Source organism: Ictidomys tridecemlineatus, chromosome 2, assembly GCF_052094955.1.
Source record: "Ictidomys tridecemlineatus isolate mIctTri1 chromosome 2, mIctTri1.hap1, whole genome shotgun sequence".
In the NCBI taxonomy this organism is placed as follows: Eukaryota; Metazoa; Chordata; class Mammalia; order Rodentia; family Sciuridae; genus Ictidomys; species Ictidomys tridecemlineatus.
The window spans coordinates 10,162,553-10,187,164 of NC_135478.1; the positions used below are offsets into that span (position 1 = coordinate 10,162,553).

A 24,612-nucleotide genomic window follows, 5' to 3' on the forward strand; every position below is an offset into this window, starting at 1 on the left:
GTCAGATAAATTATAGATGCTGTTAATAAATTATATAGTATTCACAGGCAAAGGAGGAAAGGAGAAAAAAAGGCGGGGGGGGGCCTATGTGATGAGCCAGGTCGACACTGAGAGGTCTTTAAAGCGGTTTCCACTGGCATCGAAGCTGTCATTTGATTAAAAAGTGCTCCCCCAAGGCCTGAAAGTCAGTTTCTGTCCCATCAGAGAGCGAACGCACGAAGACCGGCTCAGAGGAGCGCCAGCCAGCAGCCAGGCAGCAAGGAACAAGCTCTGGCAGCAGCGTCCTCGCCCCGCCCGGTTGCCCTGACAACCGCGTCAGCGTCTGGGCGGGGCCTCGGGGAGCAGCCAACCTCCCACAGTCCCTCGCGCGCGTTCGCGCAGGCGCGTGTGACCGGTGTCGCGCTGCGGCCGGTGGCGTTCGGCCCACGGACCTCCGGGCGCAGGCCGGTCGCTTTCCCAGCCGAGAACTAGGCTCCGAAGGGCCCAAGAGGGATGAGAAGCTCGTCTGGGCGCCCCTCAGGTCTGGAGCCCAGGCCACCCTCTCCACGCCGTGAGATCGCGGTCTCGCAGCCTCGGGGGCCCCGTTTGTGGGGCAGTTCACGCCCCTGCCGCAGGCGGCCCTGGGCACCCGGAGAACTCGGGACAGGCTGGGCCCCGGAGTGGGGTCCGTGGGGCGAAGGGGCTCCCGCAGCAGCCTGAGGAGGTGGGCGCTGTGACTGTGAGCATGCCACGGGAAGAAGCCGGTCCTGGAGGCCCAAGTGGCCCAAGGGATGCCAGCGGGGCGCGGCGACAGGGCCCTCCCGGGAGCCCCCATGGAGAACCCGGGCCGAGCTGGTGGCGCACCTCCCACGTGCTCGGGGTAGATGTCGAGGGAGGGGACGCGGGGAGAGGGCAACTGGGAGCATGTTCGTCCAGGCTGCAAACGTGGTGGGGAAATGTTGGGATTTAGAAGCCCAAAGATGCTTGACCTTTGTTTTGGAGCCGGGTCGGGTACTGAGAATTGATCCCAGGGCGCGTTGCCACCGGGTTACAGCCCCAGCCGAGTGTCACCTGATGCCCATGTTGGCCTTGTGATCCCCCTGTCTCAGCCTCCTGGGTAGCTAACAGGCCACCTTTGGAAATAATACCTTTGGTGGCAGATTCTTCGGCCCACTTGGCTTCGGCCCAACCTTCTGCCCGACCTGAGCTCCCATTTTGGTTTCTATTCCTAGAGTGAAAGGTTTCTTAACCACACTACTGGCGTCAAAGGCCAGATCTTTCTTTGAAGTGGGACACTCCCCTAGGCACTGTTAAGAAACTGAGCAGCATATGCAGCCTTTCCTCTCTAGACACCAGGAACACTCCCTTCCAATCCGAATGGTCACCACGAAAAACATCCCCGTGCCAGGCGCACCTGTAATTCAACCTCCTTGGGGGGCTGGGGGAAGCTAGGGCAGGAGGATTGCAGGCTCCAGGCCAACACCAGCAACTTAGCAAGACCCTGTCTCAAAATAAAGAACTGGGGCTGTAGCTCACTGGTAAAGAGCCCCTTTTTCAATCCCCAGTATTGGGGAGGAAAAGTCTTCAGACACTGCCAAACAACCCCTGGGACAGGAGATGGCCCGAGCTGAGAACTTCTAACCTAGAGCCAAAAATCAGAAGACAGAAAAGTGGGTTAGTCTTCACAAATAGATGTTTAATTCTTTGACCATCATCATATACCAGAAGGTATATATTATAGGAGTCCTCAGTTTCAGTTCTCTGTAGTCTGAAAATGTTGAGTTGGCAATTCCAGAAATAATGCATAAGTTTCAAAGAACTTTTCATTGTATGTGGTTATAATTTTTCTGTTTTATTATTAGGTGTTCTTGGGAATTTCTTATTGTGCCTAATTGATAAGTTAAGCATGATAGGTACATATGTATGTGTACATGTGTTAATTGTCTCACCATAGAGACGTTTTAAATGGCCAGATGTTCTGGAAACTGGTTGACCCAATTGGATTATATGAAACACAGTGTATAAGATTGTAATGGAGCCGGGTCGGTGTCACACGCCTGTAATCCCAGAGGCTCAGGAGGCTGAGGCAGGAGGATCACAGAGTTCAAAGCCTGCTTCACAACTCAACTTAGCAAGGTACTAAGCAACTCAGTGAGATCCTGTCGCTAAATAAAATACAAAATAGGGCTGGGGATGTGGCTTGGTGGTTGAGGGCCCCTGAGTTCAATCCCCAATACCAAAAAAAAAAAAAAGATTGTAATGGATAGTTCTGCATAGAAGCAACCCTGGCCAAGAATCAGGAGACCTGGGTTCTGTCCCCAGTTCTGCAACTGCACATTGTGACCTTGTCACTTATTTCCCTGGACTGGTTCCTCCTCTGTCAAGTGAGGATGCTGAGGTGATTTCTAAGGGCCTGGAAATACCCAGAGTCTGGTCCCCCCACAGGAAGTTATTGAGGCCACCCAGGCTGCCTGTGACCTTTTCTCTTCCCCTCCACATGTCTTGTTCGGTCAGCCTCCCAGCCTGTCCCCTAAACACATCTTGCTGAGTCCGTTTTTCAGGCTGCTACCATAGACAAACTCATTATTATTCCTGATTTTAACAAGTAAATTATGGTGGTGGTGAACACAGCAGGGCAGGGGCTGGTTTGTGGGAAATTATGGTGTTTAAGCCCAACACACCCTGGTGTTTGTGTGAGGAAAAGTAAAATTTAAAACTGGTCTTTTAAAATGCTCTGTGACGTTGTGCTTAAGTTATGGGAGTATTGCACATGTTCATAGCAGTTATTTTGACCCGGCTAATGTTCATAACAAACAAACAAACACTGACCATCTCTGAATTCCTTTGGCACTCTCCTGCCTTTCCAGGTCCTCTGCAGTGGCCAGGTAACAGGTCCGAATATTTGTGTGCAGGAACTTGACTGGGATCCTGCGTAGGAAAGGGTCTCCCCAGGACAACCCACGCTGAGCCCGCTGCAGTGTAAGCTCCAGAGAGGGACGCCTTCTCTGGTCACACAGTGTCTTTGCAGCGCTTAGTGACCTTATTGATGAATGAACAAGGGGTGTCTGGGATATTTGAGTACATAATAAACACAATCTAAATGCCTGACATTCGGGGCTGAATTCCAACTTCCTGGGAGTTATTGTGTATTGGACATCTCCCCACCTTTTTTCTCCCCCTGGCTGGGCACCTTCTGTCCTTTGCCCTCTGTCGCCCACTCAGTGTGAGCAGCACCTGCCGCAGAGCTGGAGCAGCCTTCATGGCCCTTCCTGGTGGCAGGTGGAGAAGAGATGTGCGGCCGTGTTGGGGACCGAGTTTCTTTCCCAGGGGTCTCATGTCGGTCGGTGCCTGTGGCCCCTGGGCAGGAGCCTGTACTGTGATGTCTTGACCAACAAGAATGGCCTCAGACGTTCATTTTCTATTTGCTTCTATCTTGGTGCTGGGGATGGAGCCCAGGCCTCAGGGATGCTGAGCTCACATGCTACCAGCTGAGCTCAGCCCAGGACCTTTGTTTTGGACTAAGCTCCTGCACCAGGCCCCAACTGGTCAGAAGAGAATCCAAAATGGGGTCACCCCCCTCTCCCTGCAAAGTAGACTCAGAGTGGGGCTCATCTGTAGCTCAGTTGCCTTGCCCAGCACCCACAAGGCCTTAGAAAAGTAGGGAGTCACTCATACTAAAGTCAAACCAAAATCGTCATGACTTTCTGTCAATCAGGATCCAAGAAACTATAATCAAATTTGAGCCAGTTTTAATTGGCCTGATAATGGAATTCACTCTGCCTTAATCCTTACCCACCCCCCAAAAAAGACTAACCTGATGTTGACCAGGTTTTTGCGGAATTGGGGATGGGATCCTGCTTCACACATGGAAGACAAGCAATCTCCACTGACCACATCTCCAGCCCTTTTAAATTTTTATTTTGAGACAGAGTCTCCCTAAGTTGCCCAGACCAGTATCAAATTTGCAGTCCTCCTGCCTCAGCCTCCAGAGCAGTTGGAATCGTAGGCGAGCGCTGTCAGGCCCAGCTGCCTTGTCTGATGTCCTCAGGTGGCGGTGATGGGCAGTGCGGCGCATGGCAAGGTCAGGGAGTGCTTTAAGGTACTGGAAGCTTGGCAGACGGGTAAATAACTTGTACAGATAAACCTGTAGGAAACAGGTCCACACCTGGAGAGTGAGCCAGGAGAAACAGGGAGGGCTAAGGGATAGAAGGACTGACGGGAATAACCTGACAGGGCCCAGGGAGGTCCGGTAAAGCCAAGCGAGGCCTTCTGGCCACAGGGGTCGCCAGGAGTTCAGAGGGAGGTGTCCTTAGCAGCACAGGCTGGCTAAGGCCAACTCTGACTGGCCCTGACCCCAGGGCCCACCTTAGCAGGACTGACTTGTAAGTGAAGCCCCTGAATAGCATGGCCACCATGACAGTTCCAGAAAGGACCAATTAGGGTCAAAAACGCCACCACCCGAGATGAAGGAGGAGTTGACACTTGATTGACAAAGTGCAGAGGTGGTCCCCAGGTCTCAAGGCAAACGTCCACAGGAATAAATCTGGGAGCAACATGGTGTCCCCTGTCGTCTGCTCAGGGACAGAGGCGGCCCACTCTCTCCCTTGAGTGTGTTCACTGCCACTTTCTCTTCACTTAGGATAAAAGCCCCCCAGGTGCCTTTTAGTGTCTGACCTTGGATTTTCTTTCCGGGGACACAGAACCTAGGTTTGGAGTCGCAAAAGCCGGCTGTCCCGTGACAGTGTTTCCTCGGCCCCGCCTCCAGGGAAACTGTTTACCGTTGTTTTCTTCAGCTCTTTTCTGCCTAAAACCCATCTCCGCGGCTTGACTCATGGAAAAACGAATTCCATTTTATGAAATGAAATGTTGCCTAATTCTAGAATTGAAAATAAAGCCAGTTAAGATTGATAAACTAAATTGTTCTGATTTTGTCCTGGGACGGGCTTGTGTTCTAGGTGGGGGCGAAGTCTGTGGTCCCCAAACCTCCTGACTCCTGCCTGGTGCCCATCACCTTGTATCCTGGGGTTTGTAGTTTGTTTGAAACAAGCTCTCGCTAATTTGCCCAGGCTGCCCTCGAACTCATGGCTCCAGCAATCAGGCTCCCAGGCCCCAAGCAGCTGGCCCAGGCCTGCACTCCTGCTCTGCATGCTGCTCTTAGCCCGGAAGGGGTCTCAGGTCAGCTGGCACCCGTGAGCTGGAGCAGGGAGAAATCCGCCACCAGGATCTGCCCTGTGACTCTGAGTTTGAGGCTCATGATGTCCTTGCTGAGTGATGACACGCAGTATCCTAAATTCTGACCATAAGTTTGAGGTGAAGCACTTCCTAACACAACCCCAGTGAGCAGACAGAGACCCAGGTCTCTCAGCACCTGCGGGCAGCAGCCTTCATCAGGAGCTGACTTGTAGATGCTCCCAGGAGAAGGATTTCTTCTTCTTATCAGTCCCTTAGCCTGGCGCTCAGCAAACATTTACATATTGTCGGCTACTGTCCTTCAACAAGCAGGGCTGAGGAGTGGAGCCCTTCTGGCCCAGAGCCTAAAATGTGTACTGTTTTTACCAACTCAGTGGGATCTTGTGATCTCAGAAGAACCAGATAAAGATCCCCCTGCAACAGGAACAGGACTTGGTTTCATTCAGATGTTGGTGTGGGGGTGGGGGTGGAGGAATGCTAATTGACTTGGGGTGCATTTCAGGAGGTGCTCTGCTTGTGCTGATAAGCACGTCTGGGAGGGGGGGCTGGGTGACACAGGTGTGAGGTGGGGAGAACTAGTCCTGCTGGGAACAGGCCCTGGGGATCTGTTTTTTATCTGTGTCTTTGTCCGTTAGAAGGTCTCCCATTAAGGGTCTCCTTAATGATGCACCTGGCTCATCATGCATTTGCTCTTTTGGGGGGGCTGTCTCACTCTCCGTCCCTTTAGGGAATCCTCTCCCACCCTGGCAGTGCTTACGGCCACCCCATCTGGTCTCCCTGCCCGGGACTGGTAGAGAGGCTGTTCCTGGCACCCTAGCTAGGCCAGAGGCCTGGTCAGTACTGGTGGAAAGCAGGAGGGAAACTTGAGCTGACAGCGTGCTGGGAAGGCAGGCAGGGGAGGTCCGCTCCTCCCCAGGGCGCAGACCGAGCTGTAGGTCTAAACCGGAAGAGCCCGCAGGGCGGGAGTCTGGGTAGTTGAGCAGTCTGTCCTGCTGGGGCCTGGGTGACCCTTCAGTTCTGGCCGCCGTGTTAGCTCAGGAAGAAGCAGCAGTGGAATGGCCGCGTCTCTTAAGTGAGAGGCCCCCACTGAGGTCCTGTTCAGAGGCACAGGCCACATCTGGCGGCTGACCCAGAGGCGCCTAATTCAAATGCAAGGCCTCACCTGTGGGAAGGCCTCCAGGCAGGTCCTTTGTCCCAGAGGTGGCAAAATGGGAAGGAGGGGGTGTGAACCCAGATGGAATGACAGAAAGCGACAGATACCTCGGTACTTTTTCAAAGTGTGTTTTACACAGATTCTAATCGGTGATCTTTGGTGATCTTGGTACTGTTTTCAATAAGGCACCAAAATCACCCATTTTACTCCATGCTCCACCCAAGACTGTAAAGCCCTAAGCTACCTCACCAAAATCTGTTTTTCTCCTATATAGCCTGTCCCACGTCACGTGGTGGGAGTGTGTGTGTGTGTGTGTGTGTGTGTGTGTGTCTGTCTGTCTGTCTGTCTGTCTGACTCTCTCTCTCTCTAATAAATCCTACTGCGTTTGGATTCTATTCTTCAACATTTGGGAGACAAGAGCCCAGCAGCCAAGTGCAGAATCCAGTTCCCCCTCAGAGCTCCTGTTGGATCTCAGGAGCAGTCTTGTCCCCCGAGAGAGCCGCCTTCGCCTGTCGCTCAGGGTGTCCCCTCAGATCTGGGATCCTGCAAAGGGGCCGACTCAGTTCCAGAAGACAACTGCACCCATTAATCCTGGAAGGTGTGGAATGGTGACTGCAGTCGCCCAGGTGTCCCTGCAGGGAACTGAGACGGGAGGCTGCCACCTGGGCTCAGGTCAGCACTGAAATAGTAAAGGGGACAGACCGTTGTTGATGGAGCAGACACGCCAAGCTGTGCCCTGCTCTGGCGGAGGCCAGGCCAGTCATGGGTGTAAAATGAAGTGATAAGAACACCATCAGGAGAAGGCCGTGCTGGGAGAGGGTTGCCCCGGCCTGGCCAGCCCTTCCACAGGAAATCCAATTAGCCCCAGGCCCCTACTTTGGGATTGTGAAAACCGTCCAGAGCCGCCTGTTCCCTTTGAAGTGTCCTCTCCTTGTCCTTCCTGCTTCTGTAAACAGCTTCCCACTAGAACCCCCACGGGGCGGCCTCTGTCATGGAGACAAACAGCCTGTGAACTCCACTTCCTTAGGGGTCTGGTCTCCTCCCCAGGTGCCCTTGTGCTCTCCTCTGCTTCCTGACACTCTTGGTCCCCCAGAGGGCATCTGGCAGCCCGAGAGTCACTGCCTTCCACACTTCAGCCTTTCTAAGCCCCTGTTAAGACCCTCGTGCGTGTCACCCGTTTCCTTGGGCTGGTAGGAAGGCATCAGAGGGTGGCACAGGCCTGCGGTCCCAGCAACTGGGGAGGCAGGGACAGAAGCCTCCGCAAAGCCGCCAGACCGCGTCTGAAAGTAAAAATCAAATGTCAAAGGGCTGGGACGTGGCTCCGTGGTTAAGCACCCCTGGTTCCAACCCTGGTACCAAAACAAAACACAAGACAGGCCCCGAGGGCCACGAGGTCTGCTCACGTTTGTGGGCGCTCAGTGGTGAACTCAGGGCCACCACAGCAGAGCCACCAGAGGACAGGAGGGGCTGCCGCTCAGGTCCGGCCTTGGCGGGGGGAGCCCCCTCGGCCCCTCTTCCCAGCCCTGAGCAATCACGTCCTGGGTTATCACTTCAAAGGCTTTTTTTAGACAGTCGCCCCAAATGCTCTGAGTGTCTGTCTTCATTCTTTGCTTTCTGAAATTTCAAGAACAGTAGGTTCCAAGAGATGGCCAAGTCCTTAGTGTCACACAGCAGGTCAACTGAAATCCACAGGTAACAGGGCCAAGAGGAGCACCCAGCGCTCCCGGGGACCCAGCACTCCCGGCCCCACAAGGCACCGCCATGGTGTGAATGCAATTCTGTTGGGGGACAGATAGATGAGGACGCTGGGACACCAGGTTGAGGGAGTAATTCTATAAAGTGGCCGCCGCTGTGCTGATCCCACACATGATTTCTGTTCCAGAAGCAATCTGCCTGCAGCCCTGCCTGGCTTCCATGGACAGGCCACCTGGACCTGCAGGGGAAATGCCGCCAAGGTAATGCCGAGGGGAGGACCCAGGAGGATACTGTGACGGGATCCTGAAATCCTCCCCACAAAACCTGGGAGAATGTGTGCTTAAGAATCCAGTTAGAGGGCTGGGCTGGGGCTCAGGGGCAGAGCACTCACCTAGTGCGTGGGAGGCCCTGGGTTTGAGCCTCAGCACCACATAAAAAAATAAATAAATAAAGGTATTGGCTCCAACTACAACTAAAAAAAAGAAAGAAATATTTTAAAAAATCCAATTAGAGGGCTGGGGCTGTAGCTCATTGGCAGAGCACTTGCCTAGCATGTGTGAGGCACGGGGTTCAATCCTTAACTCTGCGTAAAACAAACAAATAAAGGCATTCTGTCCATCTACAACTAGAGAGAGAGAGAGAGAGAGAGAGAGGGAGAGAGAGAGAGAATCCAATTACAACCGGTCAGTATGGGCCAAGGTAACCTAGAATCACCATGAGAGTAGGGACTTGAAAAATCTAAGGTTGTCCTTCTGTCAGCCAAAAGTCAAGAAGTGGACGTGGGCAGGACTCTCTGGAAACTTCTCTGGGACCCCCAATAAAACTGGGATGCAGGAGAGACAGACTCCCCCTCTCCTCTCTGAGAGGACCCACCCTCTCCCTTCAGAGGGTCTCCTTTCCTTCCCTCCCCTCCAGAGGTTACTGGGGATTGAACTCGGGGCCCTCGACCACTGAGCCACATCCCAGCGCCATTTTGTATTTTATTTGGAGACTGGGGCTCACTGAGCTGCTTAGTGCCTCGCTATGGCTGAGGCTGGCTTTGAACTCGAGATCCTCCTGCCTCAGCCTCCCCAGCTGCTGGGATGACAGGCGTGGGCCACCACCCCTGGCCCCCTTTCGTTTTTCTCTGTCCCTTCAATAAACTCCTTCCTGTTACTCTGAGTGACATGTCTGAAATCTGAGTTGGTCACAAGAATCAGGGCTTGAAGGGGGTCTTCACACTGCCTCAGTTTCTCAGAAGGCCCCAGCTCTGTAACAATCGTCCCCAACAAATTCATGGTGACGCCTGGTGCCCAGGGTGGCAGTGTGAAAATGCCCTGAGGACCTCCAGGGGCGTGTGGTTGGGGGGCCTTCAGGAGGCGGTGGACCCCTCTCCAAGTGCTGGGGGAGGTCTCCAGGTGGCGACCGACGTCACTGGAAACAGCATGTCATTCCCTTGGTCCCCCTTCCCCTCTTCCCAAGGTGCTCTCAGTGAGGGGCTGGGGTCTCTCTCTTAGAAGAGACCTAAGCCGAGTGCCGTGGCTCATTCTGCAATCCCAGCAACTCAGGAGGCTGAGACAGGAGAGCCCCAAGTTCAAGGCCAGCCTTGGCAATTTAGTGAGGCCACTGGGCTGGTGGTGCACGCCTGTCATCCCATCGGCTCAGGAGGATCGGGAGTTCAAAGCCAGGCCCAGCACTTGGATCTTTAGGAAGGCCTCGTCATGGGTCAGGCTGACCTACTGGTTCCCTCACCTGCCTGTATAAGAGGAGGAACTTTGAGGTTCCACGCACACCTCTCCCCCAAAACACTGTCCACAATGTCAAGTGAAATTTTGTACCTTTGTAGTCACTTCCTCTTGGTTCAGGTAAAGGACAAGGGCTCAGTCAAAGTCCAGATGTGTCAAGTGAGATTCCTGGGGTCGGATGCAGTTCTACCTCGGGCTGGAGGACCTGTGAGCTCGCCACTATTCTGTCCGCCCTTCTTCAGCCTCACTCATCATCCAGCTCAGAGGTCACTTCCTACAGGTGGACCTCACTCCTGCCTACACCCAAACCACCTCTGACTCATGTTAAGATTCCTCTGAGTTCCCATGTCCCTTATCTTTAATTCCTACAGATTCAAAGTATAGCTCAGATGACAAGAGCACAAGGTTCAGCATCAGCAGATATAACTGACCTCCATTCCTCCCTAGCTGTGTGAGCTTGAGCCAGTTGATTAACCTCTCTGAACCTATCTCCTAATCTATAAAATGGGAACAATAAAGAAGTTCTACCTCCTAGGAGCATTGTTTAAGGTCAGTACCCAGTGAGTGGGTGATGCCTATTGAGCAGCCCATGCCCAGCCCAGTATGAAGCACCATGATTACATGAGAATTTACCTGTGAGGGCTTTAGAACAGATAAAACCTGGAAGGAAATAATATGATGGGTGATTAGCATTGTCATCCCTTCTCACACTGCCTGTGATAAATTGTCAGTTATCTGCCTGATTGTGGAGAAAAAGGGTATGTCCTTTCCTCTCTCTCCCTGAGGCTTGGCAGACAGCAGATGCCTGATAACATCCCTTACACAAAATTATCAAGCCCCTGCTGGTGGGCCCTACACGCTACAAAAGTTCTCAAAAGCCTCTCCTCCCCTTTGCAGAAAGCACCCTCAGCTGGTCTGGAAGCTCTCAGGCAAGCTTCTGCTCACCTCCATAAAGGGGCAGATATTCAATACTTGAGGTTCTGTGGCCCACACACTCTCTGTGGCAACCATTTAATTCTGACCTGGTAGCAGTCGTAGGTAATAGGTCAGTGAGTAGGTGTGGTTGTACTCCATTAAAACTATTTACGGACGGTGGAATTTAAAATTACTGTTTTCACAAGAAATGAAACTTTTTTTCCCCCTCCCAATCACTTGAAAATGGAAAAACAAAAGCCGGGCGTGGTGGTGCTGTCCTGTAATCCCAGCGGCTCCAGAAGCTGAGACAGGTGGACAGCAGGTTCAAATCCAGCCTCAGCAATTTAGCGAGGCCCTAAGCAACTCAGAGAGACCCCAGTCTCTCAATAAAACATACAAAAAGGCTGCGGATGTGGCTCAGTGGTTGAGAGCCCCTGGCTCAATCGCCGGTACCAAAAAAGAAAAGGAAAAACAATTCTTAGTTTACTAGCTGTTCAAAAACAAGGGACTGGGCTGCAGGTGTGGCTCAGCGGTGGCGGCTGGCTGCTTGGACTCGGGGACCTCGCTCGAGCGAGCCCACCGGGCTGCTCCCGCTTCAGCGAGCCAGACGGAGCTCCTGGTGGGCGGTGTCGGGAGGAGGGCCTCGGATTGGGCCTGGCGGAGTGGGCGGGGACGGGGGTGGGGCACCGTGACGTCTGCGCGGTTGGGCGGGGCAGTCCTGAATTGATCCACTCCCGGGGCTGAGAGGGCGAGTCGTATTCGGCAGCCAGCCAATCAGCGTGACGTGCTGCCTCGCCCCGCCTCACGCCGGCGTCCCCGTCACGCGGGAAGGGCGATCCGCTCCCTGGCCTGCCGGGCGCACTTCCGGGCCCGGTCGCGGCGTGACGTCAGCAGGAGGGCAGGTAAGCGCTGGTGTGCTGGTGAGTGGGTGGGCTGGCTGCGTGGAGCCGGAGGTCTGGCCACCGCCCACCTGCGGACGGTGCTTCGGGACAAGTGGGGCTCTGAGGTGCCAGCCGCGTCGCCTGACCCAAGTTCACAGGGCTCCAGCGGCGCCCCCTACCCTGCCCTGGGCCCTACGGTCTCTCCAGGGCCGCTCCGTTTTCTCCTCTGGAAAATGAGACCCGCCAGCCCCTACCTTGCCAAGCCGTGGCGAAGTGGTGACGGTGGGGAGGAGAACTAAAACTGCCACCGCTGACCTCGACCTCGGGCGCTGCCCCGGCACTGCAGCCCACCTGGTCTTTAGGCAGCCTTAGCAGGTGGATGCTTTTTGTAAACCCCCGTTTTACAGGGGGGGAAAGTGAGGCTCACACAGAATCCGCAGATGCCAGATCCAAATTCACACTGTGACTCTGGGCAAATGGGGTCAGTACTCTTTTGACACTGAGGATCGGATTTCCATCCATCGTCCTGTGGCCTTGTCTGTGCCACTCACTGGGGGGGTAAAAACACTTGAAGACACACATCCAGCTCCTGAGAGCTGCGTGTTTAACACTGTGCAAGCACTTCCCGTGCATCACTGCATCCACAGCAACCCCCAAAGTCACCCATGTCCTCATCATCCACTCTTCAAAAGCCCAGGGAAACTCAGACACTGACCAAGGTCACTCAGCTGGTAAGGAGTGGAGCTGGGATTTAAGCCCAGGGAGCTGTGACCCCCCCAAAGCCTGCATGGGCACTTAAGTTTTTTCGTTGGTAAAAAGGACTTTTTAGGGTTAAAAAGACCTTGGAAAAATCCCATTCAAAGGGACACACACGAAAATAGTTTCAAGGAAATGGCAGGACAGGGCATTGCACAAACCCCTACCCCCACTCCCTTAGAATCTTTGCTATCAGCTTCTGAGGCTGGGCAACTTACTAGATCCCACCCCCCATCCCTGTCCTCATTGGTCATCCAGAGATAATAGTAGCATAATGCAGACTAAACTTAGCTGTATCAGCTCCTCCTCCTCCTCCTCTTTTTCCTCTTCCTCCTCTTCTTCCTCCTCCTCCTCAGACCCCACCCTGCCTGCCCCTCAGTGAACATCAGAGAACATGCTCCGTGTGGTGGTGCACACCTTTAATCCCGAAGGCTGAGGCAGGATTCCAAGTTGGAGACCAGCCTGGTCAACTGAGGGAGGTCCTGTCTCAAAAAGGAATGGGGATGTAGCTCAGTGGTAAAACTCCTCTGGGTTCAATCTCCATTATCACCAAAATTAATTTTTAAAAAATCTTTAGAGAGCATATACATAAGTAGGCTAAATAGGTACATAGAGACCAGTCTTCTTGATTCTTGGGCAAGAGCTGATAAACCCAGCCCATTTGATTTTGTACAATATTCAAGTAAAGAATGGTTTTAAATTTTTAAATCATTGTGGGGACAGATCCAAAGAATAATATTTTGTGACAGGTAGTAGCAATTTCAAATTTGAATTTTGAGTCCATAAATAAAATTTTTTATTAGACTGTAGCCATGCCCATCATATGCATATCTTTAGTTTGGCTCTGAGGAGAGCTTTGGGTTGTTGAGCACAGACATTCTGGGCCAAAAATCCAGAAACATTAACTATCTGGCCTTTATTCATTTATTTATTGGTAACAGGCATTGAACCCAGGGGTGCTTAACCACCAAGCCATATCCCCAGCCTTTTTTATTTTCATTTGACACAGGGTCTCACTAAGCTACTTAGGGCCTTGCTAAGTTACTGAGGCCTGCTTTGAATTTGTGATCCCCCTGCCTCAGCCTCCCGAGCCACTGCCCGGATTAGAGGCTTGGGCCACCTGGCCTGGCTGTGAACTCTTTAATATAAACTAGAACTTCCTTTTATTTGACCTAAAAGTCTTTCCTGTAAACCCTGGGGGTAGTCTGCCGCCTCCAGCCTGCACATTTAGTACCTGGGTCACCTCAGTGGACACTTCTGAAACCTCCATCAGTTGTTTCATTCAGTCTCCAGTCAGCATCCACTAGGGCCAGGCCCTGGGTGGGGTGCGCACGGCACGGGCCACCTGACCGAGATGACAGCCTATAAGGTGCATTAACAGCATGTGGCCTGTGGAAGAGCATTCAGGGCAGAGGAAAGAAAACAAAACCCACGTCTTCAGTGCTGAGGTGCAGCTCTGGTGGAGCGCTGGCCCAGCATGCACGAGGCCCAGGTCCCATCGCCAGCTCTGCAGAAACCAAAAAGGAGGGGCAGAGGAAGAGTGTGGCGGGCCAGCTGCACTGGGCCTCTGAAGACGGCCAGGAAGCCAGCGCTGGGACTCAGGACCCAGAGGGAGACAGACAGCTCCAAGAGGCAGGCAGGGCCCATAAATTGATTCTAAAGGAATCACACCTCTTGGCCTCTTTGCAGGGAAGCCTGAGGTCCCTTTGGCAGGCCCTGCAGGAGGGCAGGACTGGTCCACGCAGTGACAGAGGAACTCCAGGTTGACCGCCTCGAGGGCGAGGACCCTAGACAGCTCCCAAGATGGTGAGTAGACAGCCTGGTGCTCCCTGTGGTTTGCCCTGGGTCTTGTGGGGTCCCCAGAGTGGCCCTGTCCTCGTCCTCCACAAGCTCTAAGGCCGTCATTTTTTCCCATATTTTTAATCGGTGCATTTTAATTGTGCCTGATGGTGGGATTCTGCGTAATTGGTGATTTCAACTCCAGATTGTGATTTTTTGGTGTGGTAGGCATGAACCTTCATTATGCACTAAAATGGTCACCCAGGGACTTTCTTTGGGTGGTGCTGGGGGTGGAACTCGGCTTCACATGTGCCAAGCAAACACTCTGCCACTGAGCTACGTCCCTAACCTGGGCTACGTTTTTGAAATCTGTCATCTGTTGATGGACACTTGGGTCATTTCCGTCTGCCGGTTGTTGAGAGGTGTGTTCCTGGAGTGTGTGTCTCCTGGGCTTTGTGTTTCCTTTCCTGGGAGCTGCTGAACGGCCCAGTGTCCAAGCACCATGCCCAAGTGGGTCCTGGTGTCCATACTTTTGAAGCACCTCAGGTGGCCGTACAGTCAAATTGCACAGCCAGGTTTGAGAAGCCGCGCTCTGAGGGGTCTTTAGGTCCATTGGGCGGGTGATGCCAGCATTTACAAGGACATGTGCCAGCATTCGTGATCCCTGATGAGACCTGGGCTTCAGCTGCATCACGGGTGTGTCTGCACAGTGGTGATGTTAAAAGCGGAAGCGCTTGTCTTACTGTGGCGAAGACACCGAAGGTCAACCCGTGCCGTGTCTGCGCGCCTGCCCACGTTCCAGCCTAGCAGGGAGCGCACCCTCAGATCCCAGGGTGACTGGGGCCCTCAGCATCAGGAGATGGGCTCACAGGAATACCATGGCCTGTGGCGAGATTCACTTGCAAAATCTCCAGTGTGGTTTTCACTCCGAGCTTTCAAGCACATGACTTTTGCACTGTTGTAAAGACAAAAATCACTAGTCCAGGGCCTGGGGCTGCAGCTCCATGGTCAAGCACTTGCTATCGTGAGTGGGACCACTGTAAGCCAGTGGCCCTCTGCGTTTCTGACTGTTAGCCATGGTCCCCAAACAGTGAAGTGTGAGACTCCGCACCTGTGGGACTTCCCAGTGCGGCCACAGAGGACCTGTCACCAGGTAGCCACTGCCTGGTCAGACACTGGACCCGGTCCTGTAGGAGGTCCTGTCCCTGGAGGCGGCACGGGCAGGTCTCCTGCAGGCCCTCTCCAAGTCGCGGCTCTTCTGCTTTCCAGGGTGAAAGGAAAGGTGTCAACAAGTACTACCCTCCGGACTTCAACCCCGAGAAGGTAAGAGCGGGCTCCCTGCCTCCTCCACGTCCCTCAGCAGAGACTCACGCTGTGCCCTGAACGTGGGGCCAGGATGGGAGCCCCAAGGTCTGCTCTAGAGTCTTCTTCATCCCTGGTGACGTGTGGCTGTCCTCAGTGACCTTGCCATCTGTGCCTGAGGGGGCTGAGCACACGGACTCTGGGTCAGATCAGTGCCCTCCCGGCCCCAGCTCCTGCACCTGGAACCTTTTCCTCCTTCTGACCCGAATCTCCTATATTCCTTGAAGCTTCTTGCAGAGGTCTTCCCTGATCACTGGCTCATTCTCCACTGCATCACCTGCTGCTTCTCTTTAATCTCCACCGCATTTTAACTCTTGGCATGTGATTCATCTCCCCAGCTAGAACGTCCTCTCCCCAGGGCAGGGGTGTTCATCTGACTGATGGCCGCCTCCCCATCCCCATGCAGAAGGCACTTAAGTTAGGCCCAAGGACCCTAGCACGCGCACCTGGGCCCGGCACTCCTCCTTTCTGGAGTGGTGACTCTGAAGGAAAGTACAGCCTGACTCACAGAATCCTTGGGTGATTCATGAGGTCACTCACGCACTGCGGTCCTTTCTCCCAACCCTCCCACCAGACCTGCAGGTGATAGTGAGCAGTGGCCCCGCTGATACACGGGGAAACTGAGGCCCGGAAGGGCAAACTGAGCTTCTTGCCCACGTCACTCCCTCAGCTCAGAAACGGGAGCAGGACTGTCGGCCCTCCCAGCGGCCCTCCACCTGCAGGTCCCCTGTCCCTGGATTCACCAACTGCAGACTGAGAACCTCCAGGGAAATCCAGCGGCTTCTGTGCCGAGCATGCCCTGTGTTAGTTTCTTGTGCTGATTTAAGCACAAGAAATCAGCTACCCCAATTTATATCAGACTCAAACACACACAGATGGGGTGTCCCTGGGGCCCGGGAGCCTACCCTGGGGATACGGAGGGACAGCTGAAGTCCTGATTCCAGGTCCCCTGCTTCCCTGAGACCTCTGTGCCTCCCCTGCCGCCTCTGACCACCCCACCCCACACACAGGGTAGGACAACCAGGCCTCTCTGCCCCGCCGGCCTCTTGGCCCAGAGCAGTGGGCCGCAGAAGACCTGAGCTGCCCGCCCCGCAGCGCTGACCTCTCGCTCTTGCCCACAGCATGGCTCCCTCAATCGATACCACAACAGCCACCCGCTTCGGGAGCGGGCCCGGAAGCTGTCCCAAGGCATCCTCGTCATCCGGTAAGACCCTGGCACCACCCTGGACCACCAGGGGCGCCCTGCCCTGTGCACCCTGGCCTCAGGCTCAGCCCCTCTCATGGGCCCAGTGCTGTGGGGCCCTGATTCCGTGAGGCAGAAAGCCCCGTCTCGGTCCACTTCTGCCACACGACAGAATCAACACCGTCAGTGCCGGCCCGTCCGCAGGCCTCTGCTGGGCATGGAGGGCAGGCCCGGGCCCTCCTGTGTCTTGGGGAGTTCCTGGGAAGGACTGGCAGGTCCTGTACGGCTGGACTCTGCCTCCAGCACACGAGCCCGGCCTCCTCTGTCCTCCCGGCGCAGTGCGTGGTCTCCAGAAGAGGAAGCAGACGCCCGCCAGGCCTCCGGAGGCCGAGGTCCACACTTGCCACGCTGTCCCTCCCTTGTGTCCCACTGACTGCCCAAAGCAGGCCTTCACTCCAGGGCTGCGGCCACAGACTCCCCTCTGGACAGGAGCCTAGAGCCACAGTGCAGAGACCTGCAGGACAGGGAGGCAGAGTCAAGCCAGGCCAGGTGCGGTGGCCACCCCGGTGGTCCCAGCTGCTCAGGAGGCTGAGGGAGGAGGCTCACTTGAGCCCCAGGAGTTCAGGGCCAGCCTGAGCAGCGGAGCAAGACCCTGCCCCACGAGCCAAAGCCAGATCCCCCTGTGTGTGGCTGCTGGAACTCCGCATCGTGTGCAGCCAGGGGAACGGGAAGTTGCGCTCCATTTGTGTACAACAGAACGCATTCTGCTGGCGTGTATAACTAACGAGGATAAAAAAATAACATCTAGGAGCAAAAAGCAAAAAGAAATTATCTGTTTCTGTAGATTCGAGATGCCGTATAACATCTGGTGCGACGGCTGCAAGAACCACATCGGCATGGGTGAGCTGCGGCCCGCCCCCTGCCCTTCCCCTTCCCCCCTGCTCTTCCCCCTGCCCTCTCTCTCTGCCTTTCCCCCCTCAGCCCTGCAGACAGGGAGCCACTTGCATGCTGGGCACTGGGAGGCTCATCTCCCCTGGGAACTCTAATCAGGAACTGGGGAACAGACACCCAGGTTGCAAAGCCATTAAGTCTCTGGGCCCTTGGTTGAAATCCCGTCTCTGCCACTTCTCACCTGGCTGACCCTCAGCAGGAGACTAGCCTCTGTGCCTCAGTTTACCTGTCTGTAAACAAGGGCCCACCTGGTGTGACACACGGAGCTTGACACAGCACGTGGTCCGTGCGGAGGGCTGGTGCGGGCCAGCTTCCAGCATTCTCACTGCTGCCATTATCACCGGACCCTGGGGGGGCACAGGAGCAGGCGGGAGGGCTCAGCCTCTGTGAGGCCTTGGGCAGGGCCCTGGCTCTCCCCGCTCAGCAGGGAGCACGCATCAGCTCTGACTCCACACGTGGGGGCTCTTTGAGTTCAGTTGATTTGCTTGAGTGGCTCACAGAACCAGGAAATGTGACTCAAACGTGGAGCCTGGCCCGGTGGCCCACACCTGTGATCTCAGCTGCTCGGGAGGTGAGGCAGCAGCAGCACAAGTTGGAGGTCAGCCCGCGCAACTTAGTGAGACCCTGTCTCAGAGTAAAAACGAAAGACTGGGGGTGTAGCTCAGCGGTAAAGCACCCTCGGGTTCAGTCCCCAGCACAAAAACAATAATCTGCACACACTATTTATTAGTTCTGGGGACGCTCAGGGGAGCACGCACTCCCGAGCTCACCTCGCACAAGTGAGGCCCTGGGTTTGATCCCAGCCGCCAGGGAAGCAGAGCCGCGTGGGATGAGGGAGTGGGAAGGGGCCTGAGCTCCCGGGGTGCCACCTCCAGGAAGCTCGAGCTTCCAAACCCTGGCCCTTTGGTTCCTGCAGAAACATCACTGCGCGGCGTGTTTGTGACAGCAGGCCTGCCTCCCGCTTCCTCCTGGCCCCTCAGCATTCCTCCTCCGGGTGTAGGGCAAGACCCTGGGGGTGGGGAGGTCTCGTGACCCCCCGTTGGACAGGGCTGGGTAAGAGTTTCTTCAGGGCCAGCTCCAGAGCAGAAAGGCTGGGGAGGGGTAGAGGTTGAGTGACCCACGGCAGGGGGAGAGATTTTCATTTCTATGGGCCATGGGAGGAATTAGGAGCTGGGGACCACGGAAGAAAACCCAGATGCCTGTGTCGTAATGCTGTGGTGGGAAGCCCGAGCATCCTCCAGGACTCGGCCGAGGGGTGAGCGCCTGCGGCTCACCAGCCCTCTGCACGGCCCCTGGCCAGAGCAGCTCCCCGTGCAGGGGTCAGCAGCTGTGGGCAGGAGGCCCAGCCCTCGCTCTAGGGCCTCAGAACTGCAGGAGGAAGGGGACAGGCCACCTCGTTGTCAAAGTCCCATGTCCCTCTAATCAGACCCAGCTGGGCACCTACCTCATAAGCCTCCAGGCACTTAGAGGACAGAGATTGCCCAGGGGCTGGTTGTGGTTCCTGTCCCAAGACAGGAGGGGAAACCGGGCCTCAGCCTGGCGCCAGGCTGCATCCCAGAGCCTGAACTAAAGCAGCCGCCCAGGAAAGTAAACCGCAGGCCACACCAGCCACCAGCCCGCTCTGCCTGCCAGGTGCAAGCCTTGAACAGAGTCAGAAATACCGACTACCTGGGGCTGGGTGGTCGGTGGTGGGCTGGACTCACACCCGGGTTTTAGTCCCCAGTTCCTGTTAGGAGTCCCCAGAGTCGACGCTCAGTGGCAGAGCACTTTCCTGCATGTGTGAGGCCCTGGGTTCCATCCTCAGCACCACACAGAAATAACGAATCGGATAGTTTCATTGACAACTAAAAAAAAATTTTAAAAAGAATACAGATTACCTAACTAGAACAAGAAAGTCTGACTGTTTTTCTAAACAGGTAATAAAAGCCAAGCCTTCTTACACACCTGCCGAGTGCCAGCCCTGTCCACCCCTGTGCCCTCTTCTGGCTGGCTTCAGGGGCCCCGGGAAGCAGGCGGTGGATCCTGGGAAACAGGCCCAGAGGGCAGGGCACAGCCTGAGTGCCTTGGCCGGTGGTGGAGCCCCACTCAAACCCCGGCCCTCTGGCTCCGGCCCACCTCTGTGGCTAGAGCACCTGTGGGTGCAGCCAGGACCCCCCCTTCCCACGTGGGTGTCTGTGCCCTCCCGAGGCCCCTCCAGTGCTGGGCCTGCCTGTCCCCATCCTGAGGAGACACGGGTCCCAGCCTGAGCCTCGTTCCCTGCCCTCCCAGGTGTGCGGTACAATGCAGAGAAAAAGAAAGTGGGCAACTACTACACGACCCCCATCTACAGGTAGGAGCGCCTGGCACCGGGAACAGTGTGGGCCAGGTTAGGGGACCACAAAGGGGGAGCTTTGCCCCCTCCTTGGGCCCCTCTCTGTAGAGCTCCCGAAGCCCCTCCCCACAGTCAGGCAGGCCTGCCCCTCCCCCGGGTCCTCCAGGGCTCCCGACCCCCGGTGTGCCTCTGTCACCACCCTCACAGAAGCCTTTGCTAAGTGGCACTCACCTGCTGACAGTGTGCGGTTGTTGGACCCCTCTGTGACTCGTCCCCCTCTGGAGCATCAGCAGTGGCACATGCCTGTAATGCCAGCCACTCGGGCTGCAGGCAGGAGCATCACAAGTTCAAGGCCAGCTTCACTCCCACTGAGCAGCGTAGCGAGACCCCATCTCAAAACCAACAGGCCTGGGGTGGCTCAGGTGCAGCGCTTGTCCGCCGAGCAGGGAGGGCCAGAAAAGGAGCAGGTTGGCTTGCTCCACTGCCCTGCAGCGTCCCCAGCAGCTGGCACCAAGCCTGGCACAGAGCAGCCTGTCTCAGGTTGTTGAGTGAGCGAGCTCGTGCACGAGGAAGTGGAGGCGGAGAGACATCGATGAAGGAGTGAAGGAGCCGGCCTCTGCCTGGCCTGTGCCTGGCCTGTGCTTTCCTCCTGTTGGCCTTCTGCGGTGCTGGGGATGGAACCCGGGCCCTGATGCACACAAGCCTGTGCTCCACCCCTGAGCTGCTCCTGGGACCCAAGGTGGCCTCTTTGTCAGAAGGGCACTGGGGGTAGGACCACACCTCACCCCTCGCCCTCCTCCTAGACACAGCCCGAGTGCGTGGTCGGTGCCCAGCGAGTCCTTACTGGGTATCGCAGGTGGGTGGAAGGAAGCGAATGGGGGCCCTGGGCGTCCTGGGTGTGACCACAGCATCCGACTCCTGCCCGTGCCCTCACCCAGGTTCCGGATGAAATGCCACCTGTGCGTCAACTACATCGAGATGCAGACAGACCCCGCCAACTGTGACTATGTGATCGTGAGCGGCGCCCAGCGCAAGGAGGAACGCTGGGACATGGCAGACAACGAGCAGGTGCTGACCACAGGTGAGCGACACCTGCCCGCCGTGTGCCCAGCTGCCTGGCCCTGGCCCTGAGCGGAGCCCAAGCTGCACTGTCGTGGTCCCTGCAGAGCACGAGAAGAAGCAGAGGCTGGAGGCAGACGCCATGTTCCGCCTGGAGCACGGGGAGGCGGACCGCAGCACGCTCAAGAAGGCTCTGCCCACGCTGAGCCACATCCAGGAGGCCCAGAGCGCCTGGAAGGACGACTTCGCCCTCAACAGCATGCTGCGGCGGAGGTTCCGGGTGAGCGCCCCGGTCAGGAGCACGGGGCAGGGGCTCTGGGGGGCCGTCAGGGCAGGCGTGGAGCCGGAGAGCATGGGTCGTGAGCTGGGATCAGCCAGCACCCCACCACACCCCAGGTCATTTCACCCTAGAGCCTCAGTGTCCTCCTCTGACCCTCGGGTCACTCCCGTCCTGCCAGAACAGAAACACAGGCGGCGACATGGCCACAGCAGGCCTTGACTGCTCACAGTCCTGAGGCTGGCAAGCCCAGGACCAAGGCCCGGGTGGATGAGTGTCCAGGGAGGGCCATTCCTCACAGCGCTTTCTGGCTGTGTCCTCGCATGACGGGGACAAACAGGTTCCTAGGCCCAATTTCCTCGGCATTGACCCATTACCTCCCCGATAACTAATCGGTTCCCCAGCGACCCCACTTGATGCTGTGACGTGCCCTCGGATCTACGCCTCCCCCTGGGGGCCTCCCCCTCTGCCCCTGGTGCCCCTGGGCCACGCAGCCTCCTCGCCCCTCCTGGTCATTCCGAGCACTCCTCTGCCACAGGCTCTGCATGAGCTGCTCCTTCTGCTCCTAGAAGAACCCACAGAGTTCCTGCACGCAGAGGTCTTCCCAGAGGTGACTTCCCGGGGAGACGTCCCCTGGCCCTCCACGCATTCCCCACCGACCTCCCTGCCTCTGCCTCCCCGCGTCCCCATGTCCTTCTCTGTCCTCCTGCTTTGCCCGCTGACCCACTGCAGTGTCAGCAAGGGCTTCTGATTTTTGTTTCTTGGTACCAGGGATTGAGCTCAGGGGCACTCGACCACTAGCCCCTCCCCAGCCCTATTTTGTATTTTATTTAGAGATGGCGTCTCACTGAGTTGCTTAGGGCCCTGCTTTGGCTGAGGCCGGCTTTGAACTTGTGATCCTTCTGCTTCAGCCTCCTGAACCAGCACAGCTGGGGTTATAGGCGTGTGCCAGGCCACCACACCTGGCTCAGCGAGGGTTCTTGTCTACCCGATGTTGGGTTCCCAGAACCTAACAGGGCCCTGCCAAGGTGGCATCCTGTGCCACAGCTGCACCTCGCCCCATGACAGGAACGCATCCTGAGCAGTGCTGATGGGTTCTCTGCTGTGCTGCATCAGGTCTTGACTAACCCAGAGTTGATGGCTAGATGAGCCACACACGAGGCCTCTTGCCACAGGAGGTGCGGCCAACCCAGTTCGTGACGCACCAGGTGCCGAGGCTGCAGCGGGCACGGAGGCTGCATCAGAGTGAACTCGTGATAGTACATAGACCCAATTCAGTCCAAGTGCAGCGCAGTGTGCACACCTGTAATCCCAGCCGCTCACAGCCTGAGGCAGGAGGATCCCAAGTCCAAGGCCAGCCTGGACAACTTAGTGAGTCCTGTCTCAAAATAAAAAGGGCTGGGCCAGACACAGTGGCACACGCCTGTAATCGGAGCAGCTCAAGAAGCTGAGGCAGGATCGTGAGTTAATATCCATCCTCAGCCACTTAGTGAGGCCTAAGCAACTCGGCAAGACCCTGTCTCCAAGTAAAATACATTTTTTTAAAAGGGCCGGGATGTGGCTCAGTGGTAGAGAACCCCTGGGTCCAATCCCAGTACTAAAACAACACCACCAATAAAAATTGTACTCTCTAAAATAACAAACTGCTGCTCAGGAGGCTGAGGCAGGAGGATCACTTGAGCCAGGGATGCAAGACCAGCTTGGGCAACCCCGAGACCCCATTGCAAAAGAGAAAGGGAAAGCACAGTGTAGTAAACATGCAAGTCAGCGAAGGTCACTAATCACTCATCAGCACTGTGTGCTGCAGGTGGCCACACCCTGTGCTTCCCTCCAGCTGGACGGTGGATGTTTACTTACACCAGCGTCACCACCAGCACAGGAGGGGCATGGCAAGAGGAAGCCACAGTGGCTGTGCCACCAGGCAGCAGGTGTTTCCAGCCCCATCCATCTTACAGGGCCACAGCCGTCCCTGGGCAGCATGGCCATCTTGTCTAATGGACAATAGAGGGGCTCTGGTTTGTGTGTCGGTGACAGTGGCATCTCACGTGGAGGGGGAGCCTGAGACCCAGTTGCTGGAGCGGGTCAGGGAGAGGCGGGCTGTGACCTGACCCCCTGCTGCTCCCTCACAGGAAAAGAAAAAAGCCATCCAGGAGGAGGAGGAGAGGGACCAGGCCCTGCAGGCCAAGGCCAGCCTGGCCATCCCCCTGGTGCCCGAGTCGGAGGACGACCGCAGGCTGGCCTCCCTGCTCAGGTTCCACACCCTGGACTGTGAGTTGGGGGCTCCCGGGAGTGGGGCAGCCATAGGAGGGGTGCAGAGGTGGGGGTGCCTAGCCGTGAGGGGTGTGGCGGCCACGAGGAGCTATTTAATTTTTGGTGCCAGGCTTCGCTGGCGCCTGCTCCTCCGCGCCCTACCTGAGCCACACCTGTCCCTTCTTCAATCCCCCCCCCCAGCCTACGAGGACAAGCAGAAACTCAAGCGCACGGAGATCATCAGCCGCTCCTGGTTCCCCTCCGCCCCGGGCCCCGGCAGCGCCAGCAGCAAGGCCAGCAGCGTCCTGAGGAAGCTGGCCCAGGGCCGCAGGTGCGCACCCAGCAGCTGCCCCATCACCGTGGAGGACCTGGGCATCGTGCGGCGGCCTCGAGACGTCCCTGGGAGCCCCCAGCCCACGGCCGAGAAGGCCAAGTCCAGGGAGCCGCAGGCACCTCAGGGGACCACCCAGGACAGACCCGCGTCCTCCCAGGACGGCTCTGAGGAGACAGCGAACCCCAAGACCTGCGGACAGCCGGGGCAGGAGGGGAAGGGTCAGGACAAGTCCCGGCCCCCATCAGGCTCCTCCCTGGAGGCACCCGACCCTCCAGGCACACTGCAGCCCGGCAGCCTGAGCTCCTCTCTGGTGGCCGACTACTCTGACTCCGAGAGTGAGTGACGTGGACTGGACCCCTCCGGGGCCATTAGAGCACCCGAGGCCCTGGCCCACACCCCGAGCGCCCCTCGCCGCCCCTCCCCCTTGCCCTCCTCAGCGATGGATTGCTATTTATTTGGTCCTGGTGAGGGCCTCGTGCCTTGTGGGACCCGCATCCCCACATTAAAGCCCTGTTCTCTGCCCGGCCTTGGGTCGCTGGACAGGCCCAGGGGCTGTCCGTCCTGCTCTGTCCATCTGGCTCCCCGGTGGTGAGGGTTTCCAGGTGGTGGCACAGATGGGCTGGGGTCAGGCACCTTCCTGGAAAAGGCAGCACCAGCTGAGGGTGGAGGGTGGAGAGGGGTCCAAGCAGAGGAACCGACAAGATGGCCAGAGATGGGGCCCAGGCGCCCGGATCCAGAGCAGGTGCGGGAGGGGCTGTTGGTCACCATCCTCCAGCACAGGGACACACGGAAGGGTCTTGAGGAAGGCCCCAG

At 56.6% G+C, this 24,612-nt stretch overlaps 1 protein-coding gene across 4 annotated transcripts; it reads left to right on the top strand.

Annotated features, from left to right (window-relative positions):
• Positions 1-384: 384 nt before the first annotated feature.
• On the top strand, positions 385-24,360 carry Yju2b (YJU2 splicing factor homolog B). Of its 4 annotated transcripts, XM_078037122.1 has the most exons (12): positions 385-520; positions 8,205-8,277; positions 13,983-14,099; positions 15,342-15,395; positions 16,556-16,638; positions 17,462-17,517; positions 19,837-19,897; positions 20,818-20,960; positions 21,046-21,218; positions 21,754-21,825; positions 23,345-23,483; positions 23,667-24,360. In XM_078037122.1, the coding sequence occupies exons 3-12, from the start codon at positions 14,097-14,099 to the stop codon at positions 24,140-24,142; spliced, it is 1,260 nt and encodes a 419-aa protein (XP_077893248.1). In that variant the 5' UTR covers positions 385-520; positions 8,205-8,277; positions 13,983-14,096; the 3' UTR covers positions 24,143-24,360. The 4 variants fall into 4 exon arrangements, with proteins under 4 accessions (XP_077893248.1, XP_077893237.1, XP_005336290.1 ...); XM_078037111.1 differs by lacking the exons at positions 385-520; positions 8,205-8,277 and adding an exon at positions 11,418-11,558; XM_005336233.5 differs by lacking the exons at positions 385-520; positions 8,205-8,277; positions 21,754-21,825 and adding an exon at positions 11,418-11,558.
• The last annotated feature ends 252 nt before the right edge of the window (positions 24,361-24,612 follow it).